The sequence below is a fragment of the Gopherus flavomarginatus genome, chromosome 2 (genome assembly GCF_025201925.1).
Source record: "Gopherus flavomarginatus isolate rGopFla2 chromosome 2, rGopFla2.mat.asm, whole genome shotgun sequence".
NCBI lineage: Eukaryota > Metazoa > Chordata > Testudines > Testudinidae > Gopherus > Gopherus flavomarginatus.
This window is the reverse complement of record NC_066618.1, coordinates 292,224,462-292,240,755: the sequence shown is the minus strand read 5'-3', so window position 1 is coordinate 292,240,755 and position 16,294 is coordinate 292,224,462. Positions and strand designations below refer to the sequence as shown.

The 16,294-nt window shown below is 42.3% G+C and overlaps 1 protein-coding gene across 14 annotated transcripts in view; it reads left to right on the top strand.

Annotated features, from left to right (window-relative positions):
* Positions 1-16,294, top strand: part of PTK2 (protein tyrosine kinase 2) — a 428,303-nt gene that overhangs the window by 279,071 nt on the left and 132,938 nt on the right. For all 14 annotated transcript variants that reach the window (XM_050940664.1, XM_050940665.1, XM_050940661.1 and 11 more), the window contains 2 exons: positions 10,051-10,081; positions 15,743-15,795. In XM_050940664.1, coding sequence (XP_050796621.1) covers positions 10,051-10,081; positions 15,743-15,795 — 84 coding nt within the window. The remainder of the gene's footprint in view (positions 1-10,050; positions 10,082-15,742; positions 15,796-16,294) is intronic.

Here is a 16,294-nt window from a genome sequence, read left to right as displayed (position 1 = left end):
TACAGGGCTGCCGTTCCATCCGCCCCAGCCCTCAATGTCCCTGACGACAGACACGTCGTCTCTCGGCTGGGGTGTTCACCTTGGACACCTTCGTACTCAAGGCCCCTGGTCATCTCAGGAGCTGGCAGTACACATAAATGTCCGAGAACTGAGAGCAGTCCGCCTGGCGTGCCAGGCGTTCCAGCAACATTTACAAGGCCACTGTGTCTCAGTGTTTACAGACAACACAACGGCCATGTACTACATAAAAAAGCAGGGAGGGACACAATCCTCCCTGCTTTGTCAGGAGGCCATCCAACTCTGGGACTTTTACATAGCCCACTCGATAGACCTGGTAGCATCCTTTCTCCCAGGGGTTCGGAACACTCTGGCGGATCGACTCAGCAGGTCCTTCCTGTCTCATGAGTGGTCGATCCACCCGGACGTTATTCATTCTGTTTCCAGAAGTCGGATTTCCCCACATAGACCTGTTCGCTTCCTGCGCGAACAGGAAATGCCAGATGTTCTGCTCCTTCCAAGGTCTCTCCCCGGGCTCAATCTCGGACGCTTTCCTGATGCCATGGAAGAGCCAGCTGCTTTATGCCTTCCCACCGTTCCCGCTGGTTCACAAGGTCCTGCTAAAACTCCACAGGGACAGAGCGTGCCTGAACATGATCGCTCCAGCATGGCCCAGGCAGCACTGGTACACCACGTTGCTCGACCTGTCGATAGCCAACCCAATTACCCTGCCACTCCACCCAGACCTCATAACTCAGGACCATGGCAGGCTTCGCCACCCAGACCTGCAGGCCTTTCACCTCATGGCGTGGCTGCTGCGTGGCTAAACCAGTCAGAGTTACGTTGCTGTGCATCAGTATGAAAAGTTCTCCTGGATAGGAGGAAACCTTCCACCCGGTCAACGTATCTGGCCAAGTGGAAGCGTTTCTCCTGCTGGTGCGAAACGCATAATCTTACTCCCACTGAGGTCTCGATTCCCTCTATTTTGGACTACCTCTGGTCTCTCAAACAGCAGGGCCTAGCAGTATCATCACTGAGGGTACACTTGGCAGCTATCTCTACCTTCCACCCAGGGAAAGATGGCCGTTCCGTGTTCTCACGCCCTATTGTTTTGAGGTTCCTCAAGGGCTTGGACCGCCTATACCCCCAAGTACGCCGCCCAGCCCCGACCTGGGACCTCAACCTGATTTTAACCAGGCTTATGTCTCCTCCATTTGAGCCGTTAGCAACCTGCTCGCTACTCCACCTGTCTTGGAAGACAGCTTTCCTCGTAGCCATTACATCGGCCAGACAAGTCTCTGAGCTTAGGGCTCTTACGGTGGATCCACTGTACACTGTGTTCCACAGGGACAAGGTGCAGTTGCGGCCACACCTGGCATTCCTCCCTAAGGTGGTTTCGACCTTTCATGTTAACCAGGACATCTTTCTCCTGGTCTTCTTCCTGAAGCCACACTCAACGCGACGGTAGCAACAATTGCACTCCTAGGATGTCCTTAGAGCGCTCGCATTTTATATTGAGCGGACAAAACCCTTTCGTAAAATGCCCCAACTCTTTGTCGCGGTAGCAGGTCGAATGAAAGGCCTACGTGTTTCCTCTCAGAGGATCTCATCTTGGGTGACGGCGTGCATCTGCACTTGTTATGGTTTGGCTCATATTTCCCCAAGCCACATCACTGCGCATTCTACCAGGGCTCAGGCTTCATCTGCCTCTTTCCTGGCTCATGTACCTATCCAGGAGATATGTCATGCAGCCACCTGGTCTTCGGTCCACACCTTTGCTTCACATTATGATCTGGTTCAACAGTCCAGAGATGATGCAGCCTTTGGCTCAGCAGTTTTGCATTCTGCAACATCTCACTCCGACCCCACCGCCTAGTTAAGGCTTGGGAATCACCTAATTGGAATCGATATGAGCAAGCACTTGAAGAAGAAAAGACAGTTACTCACCTTTGTAACTGTTGTTCTTCGAGATGTGTTGCTCATATCCATTCCAAACCCGCCATCCTTCCCCACTGTCGGTGTAGCCGGCAAGAAGGAACTGAGGGGCGGTTGGGTCGGCAGGGGTATATATCCGATGCCATAGCAGCGTCACTCCAGGGGGCGCCCAGTCGACCCACCAAGTGTTGCTAAGGTAAAAATCTTCCGGTAAACGTGCACGCGGCGCGCACACCTAATTGGAATGGATATGAGCAACACATCTCGAAGAACAACAGTTACAAAAGTGAGTAACCATCTTTTAACTGCAACCTGATACTGGGGTAGGCAGGTGGTGAGTTGTGATTTATTGCCCCTGATTGGCTAAGAATTGCACTCATCCTTTTATTTTTCACCATGTCCCCCATTTCTTTTTCTCCCCCGACCCTAACCCGCTTGTATGTGTCATCCACTTATTACGTCTTGTCTTGTAGATTGTAAGCTCCTTAGGGCAAGGATTGTCATTTCCTACAGTGGTTGGCTTCTAGGTGCTACTGCAATATAAATGTTAAGTAATAACCTATGATGCAAATGCAGCCATGTCTGTGCTGGAACATTACATGTGGCATCACAACACAATAGCTTAGAACAGCAAATGAAGGAAAAAATTTAACTAAATTGAAACTATAGGGAACACTTCAGTAGATAGAATAGAGCTACTGGAAAGAAATACAACCAAGAAATGGGATAATCCCGCTCTTGCAAGCATCCTTACAAATTAATAGACGTGCAGAAAGTTCAGTGAATCCTTAGTGACAGCTACTGGCCAAAGCCTCAGTTCTACCTCTCAAATGAAACTCAATACTTCCAACAACATAACAGCTTTTCACGCTCCCATGCGGTGCTGGTTCAGTAACAGCTAAGAGGGGAGAGTGTTACCTACTGAGTCACCACTAACACCTTGAGTGTTTCTTGGGTGTCTATCATCCAAATACTGACAGTCCCCTTGGGTTAAATTTGAGATTAAACCCAATAACATACTAGCACAAAATAGTCTAAATTAAGTTTAGCCTCAGTTGGAAGCCATAAAACCATATACTTTCTAAGGGAAGAAATGCTGTGTTTAGTCTGATCCTTAGTGGTTTTAGAGCATCAGCAGGATCCAGACTTTGTGGGATTTATTGGCGCAATCTTTTTCTGTATAATTGCCAGCAAGCACCATGTAATACCTTAGCTGTTACCATCTGTGCAAGAAAGATTTTTTTTTCAGACCATTTGTTTTCTTCCTCAAATTTCTGTAGCTTTAAAAGCATACTCAGCTATAAAAGTTTGCTTTAGAAAGAGTGACAGTGATTTGCACTGATCTATGTGGTGTACTTGTAAGTACATCTCTTAGCTGAAACAAATGAGTAATGAATGATTCAGATAAGGGGCTGTTCTTAAAACAACATGCCTCACTGTACTTCGCTTACTTTATGTAAGTTTGTTCTCGATATGCTAACATAAGAATACCTCATATAGAATATATATTTGGCAAGTTTCTTAAAAAAGGCCTGGCTTCATTGATGCAAACTGACCTACACAATTTCCTAGTCATGTAAGATCAACTGTTTGGGGGTTTTTTATGTTTTTTCTTTGAGGGTTTTTTTTTGTTTTGTTTTGTTTTTTAAATCTCATGGCAATATTCAGCCTCATCAAGCATAAATTAAAACTTTGTACAGTGAGAGCTCTTCCCCAACCTGGATGCAGAATTCCAAGAGCCTTCTCCTGAATGAGCTCTGATTTTATCAACTGTGCCAGAAAAAAATCTTTGTAGCCGCTCTTGCTCCTAACTCAATAGGTCTTTTCTCGTTTGAACATTTTTTTTTCCTTGTGGCTCGTTATGGCAAGAGTTCTTACAAATGATCACTCTGGATCACTGAGGAAAGTCGTGTCTTTGGGATATTAACAGTCTCACTATGCATAAATTATTGAAAAGCTGTAAATTTGTATTTGTTGAGAGAGCACTATTAGTAGTTTTGTTTAAAGCCTGAAAATTTAGAGTTCTACTTTTTATTTGTTTATTTCATAAATATTTTGCTAAATCAAATGAAATCGGCTAATCTAATAACGTATGGAAGAAGAGTATAAATTAAATGACTTTTATAAAGATATGATGACTGGAACTAAGTTGTTAGCATCTTCATGATATAGTGCACTAAATGGTTACAGCAGTCAAATGCCTTTCCTGAAATCTAAATCTTGTGACCTGAATTTTTGAGCTACTATATCAGTTTGGCAATTTTGCATTGATTAACAAATTTCTCAAAGACTCTTTCTGAAACACTATGGAGAAATACATGAATAGATGATACATGTAACTGGTTATGCCTATATACCAAAACCAATCTTTATATTCAAACATTATTTCCTCTTTGTCTCCTTTCTGAAAAGATCATAATCAAATCAAAATCAATCTTAAATACTTCAAATCAAAATTTAATAAGATGGAAAGTTGTCCAAATAATTGTGTTCATTATTCAATCATATGAAATGTCATTTTCAAGTACTAATTGAACTTTTTCATCCTACTGTCAGAATAGCAAAATATCTTCTAACTCACTTATCTATTGTATCACACTAATTGTTTGAAAAACATAATTCCAACTATATATATATAAAACAATGGGGTCTAAATTAGCTGTTACCACTCAAGAAAGATCTTGGAGTCATTGTGGATAGTTCTCTGAAAACATCCACTCAGTGTGCAGTGGCAGTGAAAAAGGCTAACAAAATGTTGGGAATCATTAGCAAAGGGATAGATAATGAGAGAGAAAATATCATATTGTCTCTATATAACATCCATGGTACGCCCACATCTTGAATACTGCATGCAGATGTGGTTGCCCCATCTCAAAAAAAAGATATATTGGAATTGGAAAAGGAACAGAAAAGGGCAGCAAAAATTATTAGGGGTATGGAACAGCTTCTGTATGAGGAGTGATTAATAAGACTGGGACTTTTCAGTTTGGAAAAGAAACAGCTAAGGGGGGTATATAATAGAGGTCTATGAAATCATGTCTGGTGTGGAGAAAATAAATGTGGAAGTGTTACTTACTCCTAACACCAGAAGTAGGAGTCACCAAATGAAATTGATAGGCAGCAGGTTTAAAACAAGCAAAAGGAAATATTCCTTCACACAACGGATAGTCAACTTGTTGAACACTTTGCCAGAGGATGTTGTGAAGGCCAGGACTATCACAGAGTTCAGAAAAAGAACTAGATAAATTCATGGAGGATAGGTCCATCAATGGCCATTAGCCAGGATGGGCAGGGATGCAAAACCATGCTCTGAAGTGTCCCTGGCCTAGCCTCTGTTGGCCAGAAGCTGGGAATGGGTGACAGGGGATGGGTCACTTGCTGATTACATGTTCTGTTCATTCCCTGTGAAGCACCTGGCATTGGTCACTGTCAGAAGACAAGGTATTGGGCTAGACACACCATTGGTCTGACCCAGTATGGCCGTTCTTATGTAATGCTTTTGACAAGCATTTTATTAGAGCATTTGTTTGCTTTTAAAATTATTTCATTTGTGATGTGAATGAAGTTTAAATTGTGATAAATCCAAATATACCTGAAAGAGCTTTTAATGTGTCTGTTATGCATAGCTGGCTTTTAAACTGAATTTAGGGGGAGGGTGGTGGAATCCTTAATAGTGAAAACTTTGATGATCTTAAACACAAAAAAGAAGCTTATAAGAAGTGGAAGCTTGGACAAATGACCAGGGAGGAGTATAAAATTATTGCTCAGGCATGCAGGAGTGAAATCAGGAAGGCCAAATCACAATTGGAGTTGCAACTAGCAAGGGATGTTAAGAGTAACAAGAAGGGTTTCTACAGTATGTTAACAACAAGATGGTCAGGGAAACTGTGGGCCCCTTACTGAATGGGGAGGCAACCTAGTGACAGAGAATGTGAAAAAAGCTAATGTACTCAATGCTTTTTTTGCTTCTGTCTTCACAAACAAGGTCAGCTCCCAGACTACTGCACTGAGCAGCACAGTATGGGGAGGAGGTGACCAGCCCTCTGTGGAGAAAGAAGTGGTTCAGGACTATTTAGAAAAGCTGGACCAGCACAGATCCATGGGGCTGGATGCACTGCATCCGAGGATGCTAAAGGAGTCGGCGGATTGATTGCAGAGCCATTGGCCATTATCTTTGAAAACTCATGGCAATTGGGGGAGGTCCCAGATGACTGGAAAAAGGCTAAGGTAGTGCCCATCTTTAAAAAAGGGAAGGAGGAGGATCCGGAAAACTACAGGCCAGTAGGCCTCACCTCAGTCCCTGGAAAAACCATGGAGCAGGTCCTCAAGGAATCAATTCTGAAGCACTTAGAGGAGAGAAAAGTGATCAGGAACAGTCAGTATGGATTCACCAAGGGCAAGTCATGCCCGACTAACCTAATTGCCTTCTATGGCGAGATAACTCACTCTGTGGATGAGAGGAAAGTAGTGGACTTGTTGTTCCTTGACTTTAGCAAAGCTTTTCATATGGTCAAATGCCTACAGTATTTTTGCCAGCAAGTTAAAGAAGTATGGGTTGGATGAATGGACTATAAGGTGGATAGAAAGCTGGCTAGATCATCAGGCTCAACGGGTAGTGATCAACGGCTCCATGTCTAGTTGGCAGCCGATATCAAACAGAGTGCCCCAAGTGTCAGCCTTGGGGCCGGTTTTGTTCAATATCTTCATTAATGATCTGGAAGATGGCATGGATTGCACCCTCAGCAAGTTTGCAGATGACACTAAATTGGGAGGAGTGATAGATACGCTGAAGGGTAGGGATAGGATACAGAGGGACCTAGACAGATTAGAGGATTGGGCCAAAAGAAATCTGATGAGGTTCAACAAGGACAAGTGCAGTGTCTTGCACTTAGGACGGAAGAGTCCCATGCAGTGCTACAGACTAGGGACCAAGTGGCTAGGCAACAGTTCTGCAGAAAAGGACCTAGGGGTTATAGTGGATGAGAAGCTGGATATGAGTCAACAGAGTGCCCTTGTTGCCAAGAAAGCAAACAGCATTTTGGGCTGTATAAGTGGGAGCATTGCCTGCAGATCGAGGCATGTGATCATTCCCCTCTATTCAGCATTGGTGAGGCCTCATCTGGAGTACTGTGTCCAGTTTTGGGCCCCACACTACAAGAAGGATGTGGAAAAATTGGAAAGAGTCCAGCAGAGAGCAACAAAAATGATTTATTAGGAGAGGCTGAGGGAACTGGGATTATTTAGTCTGGAGAAGAGATGAAGGAGGGGGGATTTGATAGCTGCTTTCAACTACCTGAAATGGGGTTCCAAAGAGCATGGTTCTTGACTGTTCTCAGTGGTACCAGATGACAGAACAAGGAGTAATGGTCTCAAGTTGCAGTGGGAGAGATTTAGGGTGGATATTAGGAAAAACTTTGTCACTAAGATGGTCAAGCACTGGAATGGGTAACCTAGGGAGATGGTGGAATCTCCTTCCTTAGAAATTTTTAAGATCAGTCTTGACAAAGCCTTGTCTGGGATGATTTAGTTGTAGGTTAGTCCTGCTTTGAGCAAGGGGTTGGACTAGATGACCTCCTGAGGTCCCTTCCAACCCTGATATTCTATGATTCTAGGAATATAGTTTTTTCTCAGCTCTTGAAATGAAAAATGAATGCCTCTGCAAAGGGCTGGTCTTAGTGACATGTTTCAGATCTCAGAGTTGTACAAGTTTCAGAGTAGCAGCCGTGTTAATCTGTATCCCACAAAAGCTTATGCTTAGATAAATTGGTTAGTCTCTAAGGTGCCACAAGTACTCCAGAGCTGTGCAAGTACTTATGATCTTACAGTTGTTACAGGAATGCTTTTGTCTCATATTGTAAAGGCCAGCCTGTCTGGGCTTACCTGAAGTGATCAGTTCATATTTAAAGAAATGCCATTTTAACAGCATTGCAGTGCAGTTCAGTCTTTTCAATACTGTAAACAGTGATGTTGCTTCTGATACTTGAGAGCGTAGACATTCGGGGGCATATCATTCCAGATCGTCCTCTTTTTCTCCTGTTTGTCTCCCCTCTTGTTGGTGATCCTCCATCAGCAAAGGTCTGTGCATCCAGATAGTGTTAATTTGTGCATAACTTAGGAGGTTCTTTAGAGAGGTACAGTGTGCTCCTTCCTTTTCCCCAAGGCTGAGCATACAGCCCCCATTGCGCTTCCATCCCCAACCAACCCAGAGGGAATAAGAGCACAAGTTCTGTTCAGTGCTACTCTGGTACTAATGAGAATTCTTAAAACTACTCTACGGTTTATTACCATTACTCTTTATAGAGTTTGAAAATGGAAACCTTGTTTTTGAAAAAGGCGGGGGGGAATTGAGGTTGAAAGAGGAGTCAAACTCTGACTGATCTTTTGAGGCCTCTCAAAGCAAGGTACTCATTCTGTACACCTTAGGAAGTGTAGGGGGGGCAAGTGGGCAGAGGGTTATGGTTTGGGTGCAATGTGAGGGTAGAAGAGAGTGGAGTGAACAAGATGGGCAGGTTTTTAGCCACAATGAAAATTTTTAGTGCTTACAAGTTTAAAGATATATAAATGTTGGGTTGAACATGACTAAGAATGTCTGTCTTTTCCTCTCTCTCACCATCATTCCCTTGCACGTTCATCCAAGCCACCTTCAATCCCCCATACTCTTATCATGCTCTGTCGATGTCCTGTCACTCCTCCATACACTGCCTTTCCCAGATCCCCCTCCCAACTCCACCTCCAATTCCAAAACTGTCAGCACAGCTTCTATGCCATTCAGTCCTCAAGCCCCAATCTCTGGCCCTCTCAGACCACTGTCCTCACAGCATGCTCCCTCCCAAACTCCCGCCCCTTTGTGTTTCCTCCCATATTCTACTCTGTCTAACCTATGCCTGGAGTCAGATGCAGAAGATATATTTCTGTTTATAAACGTTCAAAATAATGTAAAATTTCCTCTTTATACACCAATACAGAGCTGTTTTAATGTATAGCCAAAGCCATAGCCATAGCTACAGGCACTATAATTGTGTATAGGGCCTGCCATTTTAGAGCACATATATCTGTGTGCACAGGGTTTCTCCACCCCATCCTAAGGTACCTGGAGGCAAAACTGGAGCTTTCTTTCATCTGATCAAAGCTTACATTTGATCCAGGGAAAAACAAACAGTCCTGAACGTACAGTCTCTTATATACAATAGATAGCCCGCTACAACATCCTCCTTGTTTCCTGAACCTGTGGTAATTTCCTCTTCCTTTTCCCCTCAAGACCACTTACTCAGTATTCCAATTACTCCTTTTTATATTTCTGTTTTAACAACCACTAGTTAATCTCCTTCCCTGCCTATTTTAGTGTGGAGTATCATAGATTGTTTTTGTTCTTTGTAACTTCCCTACTAACCTCCCACAAAGATACTATGATAAAAGACAATTCTTTTCCGTGTCAGCAAAAAAAAAAAAATTTAGTTTGTCTAGGCCCAAGCATTTTAGTGATATTGTTAGCTAACAAAATTAGAATTCTTTTCAGGAAGTACATTTTCTTTTTGGAGAGGTTGGGAGGAGAGTTTGAAAATTGGACTTAGGTTATCATTATAACTTAACTTTAGCTATTGAGCAGGTGCTGTCACTTTATTGTACAGTCCAAATAATAAATCATATTACAAAATGCTATATTAGCTAGTATAATGCTTCATACAATCTCTCATATACTGAGTAGAATGGTTCAGATTAGTTTTGAATAGCTTCTTCATCTATACTAGTGTATTAGGTGTATCTAATAAAATGTTCATTAATAGAGAAAGGAATTACAGTACTGTCATTTTCTGCAATGATTTGGCTGAGTTAAATTCTGTTCTCAATAATGAAAAAAACAGCTAAAGTTCTGAGGAAAAACTGTAAACGATATGGATGAGATTCAACCAGAAGTTCTGTATAGCCTGTTAACGAGATGATAATATTGTGTGATATGCTGTTGTAAAAAGAATATAGAATGATATTTCGATTCAGTAGATGGTTTCCCTGAGAGACTATTATGATGAGACAGGATTTTATGCGTATAAATATTGTACAGAGAATTTCATCAATAATATGTAAATAAAATATTAACCTTGTTTTTTTCTCTTTATGCAGAAGGTGAAAGAGCTTTACCATCAATACCAAAGTAAGTTTTGCCTGTAATTTGTCATTAAGAAACATTAGTTTTGAGTTCTAAAATGTTTTGATGAGATTCATATAAATGACACACTTGGTCAGAGATGGGCAAACTACGGCCCGCGGGCCCTTCCTGCACAGCCCCTGAGCTCCTGACCCGGGAGGCTGCCCCTGGCCCCTCCCCTACTGTTCCCCCTCCCTCGCAGCCTCAACTCTCTCCACCACCGGCGCAGTGCTCTGGGTGGCGGGGTTGTGAGCTCCTGGGGCAGTGCAGCTGCAGAGCCTGGCCTAACCCACTGATCTGTGCTGCACGGTGGCGATGGCAGGGCTGGCTCCCCGCCGGGCAGCTCGGCTGTAGCACCACCAGCCACTGGATGCTCCAGGCAGCGCGGTAAGGGGGCAGGGAACCGGGGGCTTGGATAGAGGGCAAGGGAGTTTGGGGGATGGTCGGGGCGGGGGTGTGGATAGGGGTCAGGGCAGTCAGAGGGCAAGGAACAGAGGGGTTGAATGGGTACAGGGGTCCGGGGGGGGGGAGCAGCTAGGAATAAGATGAGGGGTTGGATGGGGTGGCGGGGGGCAGTCAGGGGAAGGGGTTCCTGGGGCAGTCAGGGGACAGAGAGAAGGGGTCGTTGGATGGAGCAGGGGTCCCGGGGGGGGGTGGCCTCAGGAATGAGAAGAGGAGTTGGATGGGGCAGCAGGGGGCAGTCAGGGGTGTGTGTGAATGGGGCGGGGTCCCGGGGTGGCAGCGTGGATCGGGGGGAGGATCGGGCCACGACCCCATCCCCTAAACGGCCCTCCATACAATTTCCAAAACCCGATGTGGCCCTCAGGTCAAAAAGTTTGCCCGCCCCTGCCCTAGGTTTTTAAAATATATATTTAATTTTTATTGTTGCTTTGGGCAAATACAAGAATAATGTGTAGTCATATGAGACCATGTAATTTAAATAAGTGACAGGCGATGTAAATGGTATTCAGTATAAGTATAAGATCTGAGGAAAAAGTGTTAATCACCATGGATAAGACTTGATTAAGAGGAGGGGCAATCTTTTGTTTAAAGCACTGGAATTCAGGAAATCAGGTATTCTAAACGTGCATAAATTTAAGCACGTAAGTAGTTAAGTGTTTGAGTTCCTTGCTGAATTGGGGGCTTAATCTCTCTCTGTCTCAATGCTGGATCTCTGAAATAGAAGTAATGTTTCCATTCTCCAACCATTGGTCATCCTATCTACTGAGATTGTAAGCTCTTTGGGACTGGAACTGTCTCTTCCTATGTGTACAGTACCTATCACAATGGGGCTTAGTCTCAGCTGGGTCCTTGAGGCACTATTGTAAGACAAATAATAAATAATATCAGTAATATAAAAATGCACCTTAATTTTGTAGCCTGTTAAAATACCAAAAAATAAATAAATGCCAAAGTGGGTAGCTAAATACTGTTCCAGCCATGACTGTGGAGCTGTAGAGAATGCCAATGTGTGTCAGACAAATAGATGCTAATATCTCTGACCAGTGCTGGGCAGCCATCCTGTGTCCAAGACATGGTGGGGCTCTCTGCCACCAGAACCTAGAAATTCTAAATGAAGTGGTTTTGAGACTCACTTTCCTTCCACTTCCACCCAATGCCAGACAAGTGTTTAACATCTCCTTGGCATGCTTGTTTTGTCCTTGGGGCTGCATTCCATAACATACCAATTGTTGTTTGAGGGAAACTCTGCTGTAGCAACTTCAAGACCCACTTGACCTGTACTGACAAACCCACTCCATTCACTAGGTCATTCTCTCCCAGGTGAGCAACCAGGATCAGAGGGTATTTTTAGCCACTTGCTCATCAGGCAAGGCTGACAAGAGGTTAAACCACTAATTATGTGCCAAAATGAGAGGGGAAGGTCCACCTCGAAGCCTGTCTGCAGCCTCATCCTGAAGTTGGTTGCCCATCTTTGCATGTGAGGATGCTTTTTGGGAACTACAATTTACACAAGACAAGGAAAAACATTAAGAAAAACAAGTGAGCAAAGCCCCATTACTGCCTGTCAACCTTATGCTTGTTGACCCTTATCCTTAATCCATTCTAACATACGAATTGTTTTGGTCACCTATCTGCCTGTCTTAAGCATGAAAAGCTTATGCACCAAAACCCACTTTTAGGACAGCTCAAGTTTAGAATGAATTGAGTTATGTACAACTACAGAGTCACTTTTTTTCAGCATTAAACTGAAACATGTAGGAATCATCCATCATCATGCATCCAGCCCCGGACACAGTTAGATAAGATTTTAGGCACTGATCCAAAGCCCTTTGAACTCAGTGGAAAAACTCATAGGCTTTGTATCCAGCCCTAATGTCTTCACTGGGAAACCTTCCACAACCTCCATGTTGTGATCTTGGACACCGTGCTGGGCTGCTCATTCTGGAAATATCCAGTTGTCAGCATCCCACTCCAATCAACCTATTGCAAGATGTCTCAGGCCAAGGCACAGCACAGACCATTGCAGGCAGAACCAGGTACCAGCTCCTGAATCTGAAAATTTGCAAAAAAAAGGATTCCTGAAAATGCTGTTTTTAACAAACTATAACTGTTCACCTAGGGAGCCTGTTAGAATAAAAATAACTGTTTGTCCTTGCCTGTGTTCTAACACTACGTTTGATAATTAAAAATCCTGTCAACATTTCACTCATCTTGGAGAATGAAATTACTCTAAGGGTATGTCTTCACTACCCGCCGGATCGACGGGCAGCAATCAATCTAGCGAGGATCGATTTATCACGTCTATTTTAGACATGATAAATCGACCTTCAAGCACTCTCCCATCGACTCCTGTGTTCCACCGCCGCGAGAGGTGCAGGCGGAGTCAGCGGGGGAGCAGCAGCAGTCAATTTACCATGGTGAAGACACCACAGTAAGTCGATCTAAGTACGTCGACATAACGTAGCTGAAGTAGCGTAACTTAGATAGATTCGCCCCCTCCCCCCCACCGTGTAGACCAGGGCTAATGCTACATCTGTACTACACATCTCTAATGGTAGCATGTAGGGTGTGTGTAGCTACATGGCGCAGTAAAAAGCAAGTTGTGCCCACGCTGTGGTGTGTAGCTACGTGTATAAATGAAAGGCTCTGGCAGGAGGAGGCAAAGGGGAAAGGCTCTGGCAGCTTCCTGCTGCTGGTGCCTTTCACTGTGGTGAGTAAAGGCTCTGACGTGGGGAGGCAGTGGGGAAAGGTTCTGGCAGCTCCCTGAGATGGGGAAAGTCTCCATCAGCAGGGAACCAGCTTCAGGATACTACACTGCTAAAAATAGTAGTGCAAACGGAAGCTGCACAGCTTGGGCGAGCAGAGAGCCATGTAGGGTACATACCCACAGGGTTCAGACGTGTCTTTACTCTGCTTGTGTAAGCAGTGCCTCACCATCTACACTGCTATTTATATCTGTGCTAGGTGGTATGTAGTACCCGTACACTACCCACTGCTGAAAGGAGTGTACAGTGTAGACATATCTTAAGTCAGTTTCTGATTCTCCGGTATAAACACAGTGTTGCAGGATATGGGTTACAAACATCACAAGCAAATACTTAAATCCCAACAAAAAATTATTTTCATAGGGATTCTGTTTTAAATCACGAAAACATTTCTATTCTTACTGGATTCAATAAAACATTTTTTCTTTAACAATACTTAAAATCACAACCTAAATTACATGTCAGTTCCTACAGATGTATAAAGTGTGTGGTTGCATATCTGATCCTTGGTACTTGGAGAAAATCAGTGGTTCTCCAAAAGCAAGCCTGACATTTTAAAGCAGACTGTAGGTAAAAATACTATTATTTACCATTTTTTTTATTGGACTGATTTCTATTGGTGAGAGAGACAAGCTTTATAGTCTCTCTCACCAACTGAAGTTGGTCTAATAAAAGATATTACCTCACCCACTTTGTCTCACTAATATCCTGGGACCAACATAACTATGAGAATGCTGCAGAGCTTAATTTGTGCCTGGGCTGACAAATCTAAACCCCGGCACCTCTTGGCATGGCAATTCTGAGCCCTGGCACCTCTGGGCTTGCCATGTCAGTTATGAAAGTAAAAAAATTGCTTGAGCCCTGCCACCTCTTTCATTACAAATTAAGAACTGCAATGCTGCATACATTATTTACAGTTTAAGGCACCAGTTTACAAAAGCATCCCCATTAATAAGCACATGCTTCAGTATTTTCCTGAACTAGAGTATCTGTGAAGTAAGAACTTCAGAAAAAATTGCTTGTCTGTACATTTGTTGTAATTTATTAAGCTGAACATATGGGTAAACCAAAGTAATCTCTTTCCTACAAGAGAAGGAGGTGTATCTCTGCATGAAAATGAAGCACAGCAATTAATAGTTATGATCATCTATTCATGGTAAAGACCCATTGGTTTTACTGAATTTCCACATAAGAGTAGGGGGGGCCACCTCTGAGGAGCAGCTTGCCTAATATTAGTCATGCTGCAGCAAAGGGGGCAACAAGATTGGAGGAAAGGAAGGATAAGGGTAAAATCAATCAGACTGTGTGGTTATTCAGAGGAGTAATGCATGAGATGATAAAATAAAAATATTTTTACATAAAATGAATATAGAGGATAAGTAGGAAGTAATGAATTTTTAAATGCATTAGTTTTTTATTGAAAGTTTTTCGGCTGCTAAGCCTTCTGTGATGAAATAATAGTTTTCCAGAAGAGCTTCTATTGGTAACAGAGAGTTAAAATGTAATTTTGCACATTCCATGCTGTTGTATTACAGGTACTATATATGCTCTTAGTATATCTGTTGCAGACAGTTCTTGGGTCAAATATTCATAAGTTTTAGGCAACACATCTTGCATCTGGAAGGGCTTTCCTTTGGCAGATCAGATTTCTGTTTCATAAATGAAGAGTGCATGATTCTTTTGTTCTTTGGTTGTAAAAAGAAAATATAATAATTTACTGAAACAGCTAACCTGACTGTTTCTTTTACTGTTGATGTTTAGTAGACTGATAAAATGCAATTTTAATTAGTCACAGTTATTTACCTGACATAGAAAATCATTGAAAACTGTTTATTCAGTTGTGCATAAATAAATCACATTTTAGACAAAAAGCCAATCATTTCTGCCAAAAGGATACACAACAAATTGCAGAATAAACCAAGGTAATCCATCACTCTGCTTTAAATTATATTTTGGCTTACAGTAGTTACCTAGTCTTTCTGACCCAAAGTATATTGCAGAAAAGGATATTTAAGGGACAAGTTATCGAATTAGTCAGCTTGACTAAGTTTAAAATACTGTTTTCATTTTGAGTTTCCAATATGTAATTAAATAAGTGGACATACTATTGAATTGGGTAAATAAACGGATCCTGGTTTATGTTTATGGACATGTATTATTAAAATTTGTTTGGTCAAACTTGTTAAAAACAAACTTTTCTTGAACTATGCTTATGTCATAATGAATTTCTGTGCTTTTTTAAATGGGCTTCTTAAAGCATTCCCCCGGGTAAACTTAAAATGGTACATTCCTCTTTTAATTTTCTCCCCCCTCAAAATTTGTCTCTATGGCAATGGATTGGCTCTACTAATTACGGTAGGTGCCCTGTTAGAATGAATTCACAGTCTATTCAACCGTGAAGAATGTACAGCATTCACCGATTTAAACCTTTATTTTACAGGCTGGCCAACAATGAGAAGCAAGGAGTAAGGTCACATACAGTCTCTGTATCAGGTAAGGACCATTAAGATTATTAGTTTGTTTATAAAAGTAGCAAATATTTGGATGTTATTTTACACTTGTGTAAATATAGCTCACTTCTTATTGCATTGCTACTAATTTTCTTAAGACCTTAGCTTTGCTGCTTTCCTTGTGGAGTTTCTAAAGAAAAACTACTTTTTGTAACTTTCCTACAAACTGTTGTTCATAAGACCTACCAGTTGTAACTATATCCTTATTTTAAAGTATACAATATAAAGTCAGAAAACTTCAAAGCAAAGCTAATTTTAAGTACTAAAGTTTGCAGTGGCTTAGAAATATGCTAGATTGTGATGGCTTTTAATTAACTGTGTTTATTTACAAATTACTACTCATAACTGAAATTTGTAATGAAATGAAATGAAAGGGAAAATAGGCAATATAAAAACTCCACAGTTGTCATTTTGTTTTCTGAGAGAAGTGGAGATCGTTATTAGCTTGCTTCTTGTTGCTGCTGTTTTGCACAAACCACTAT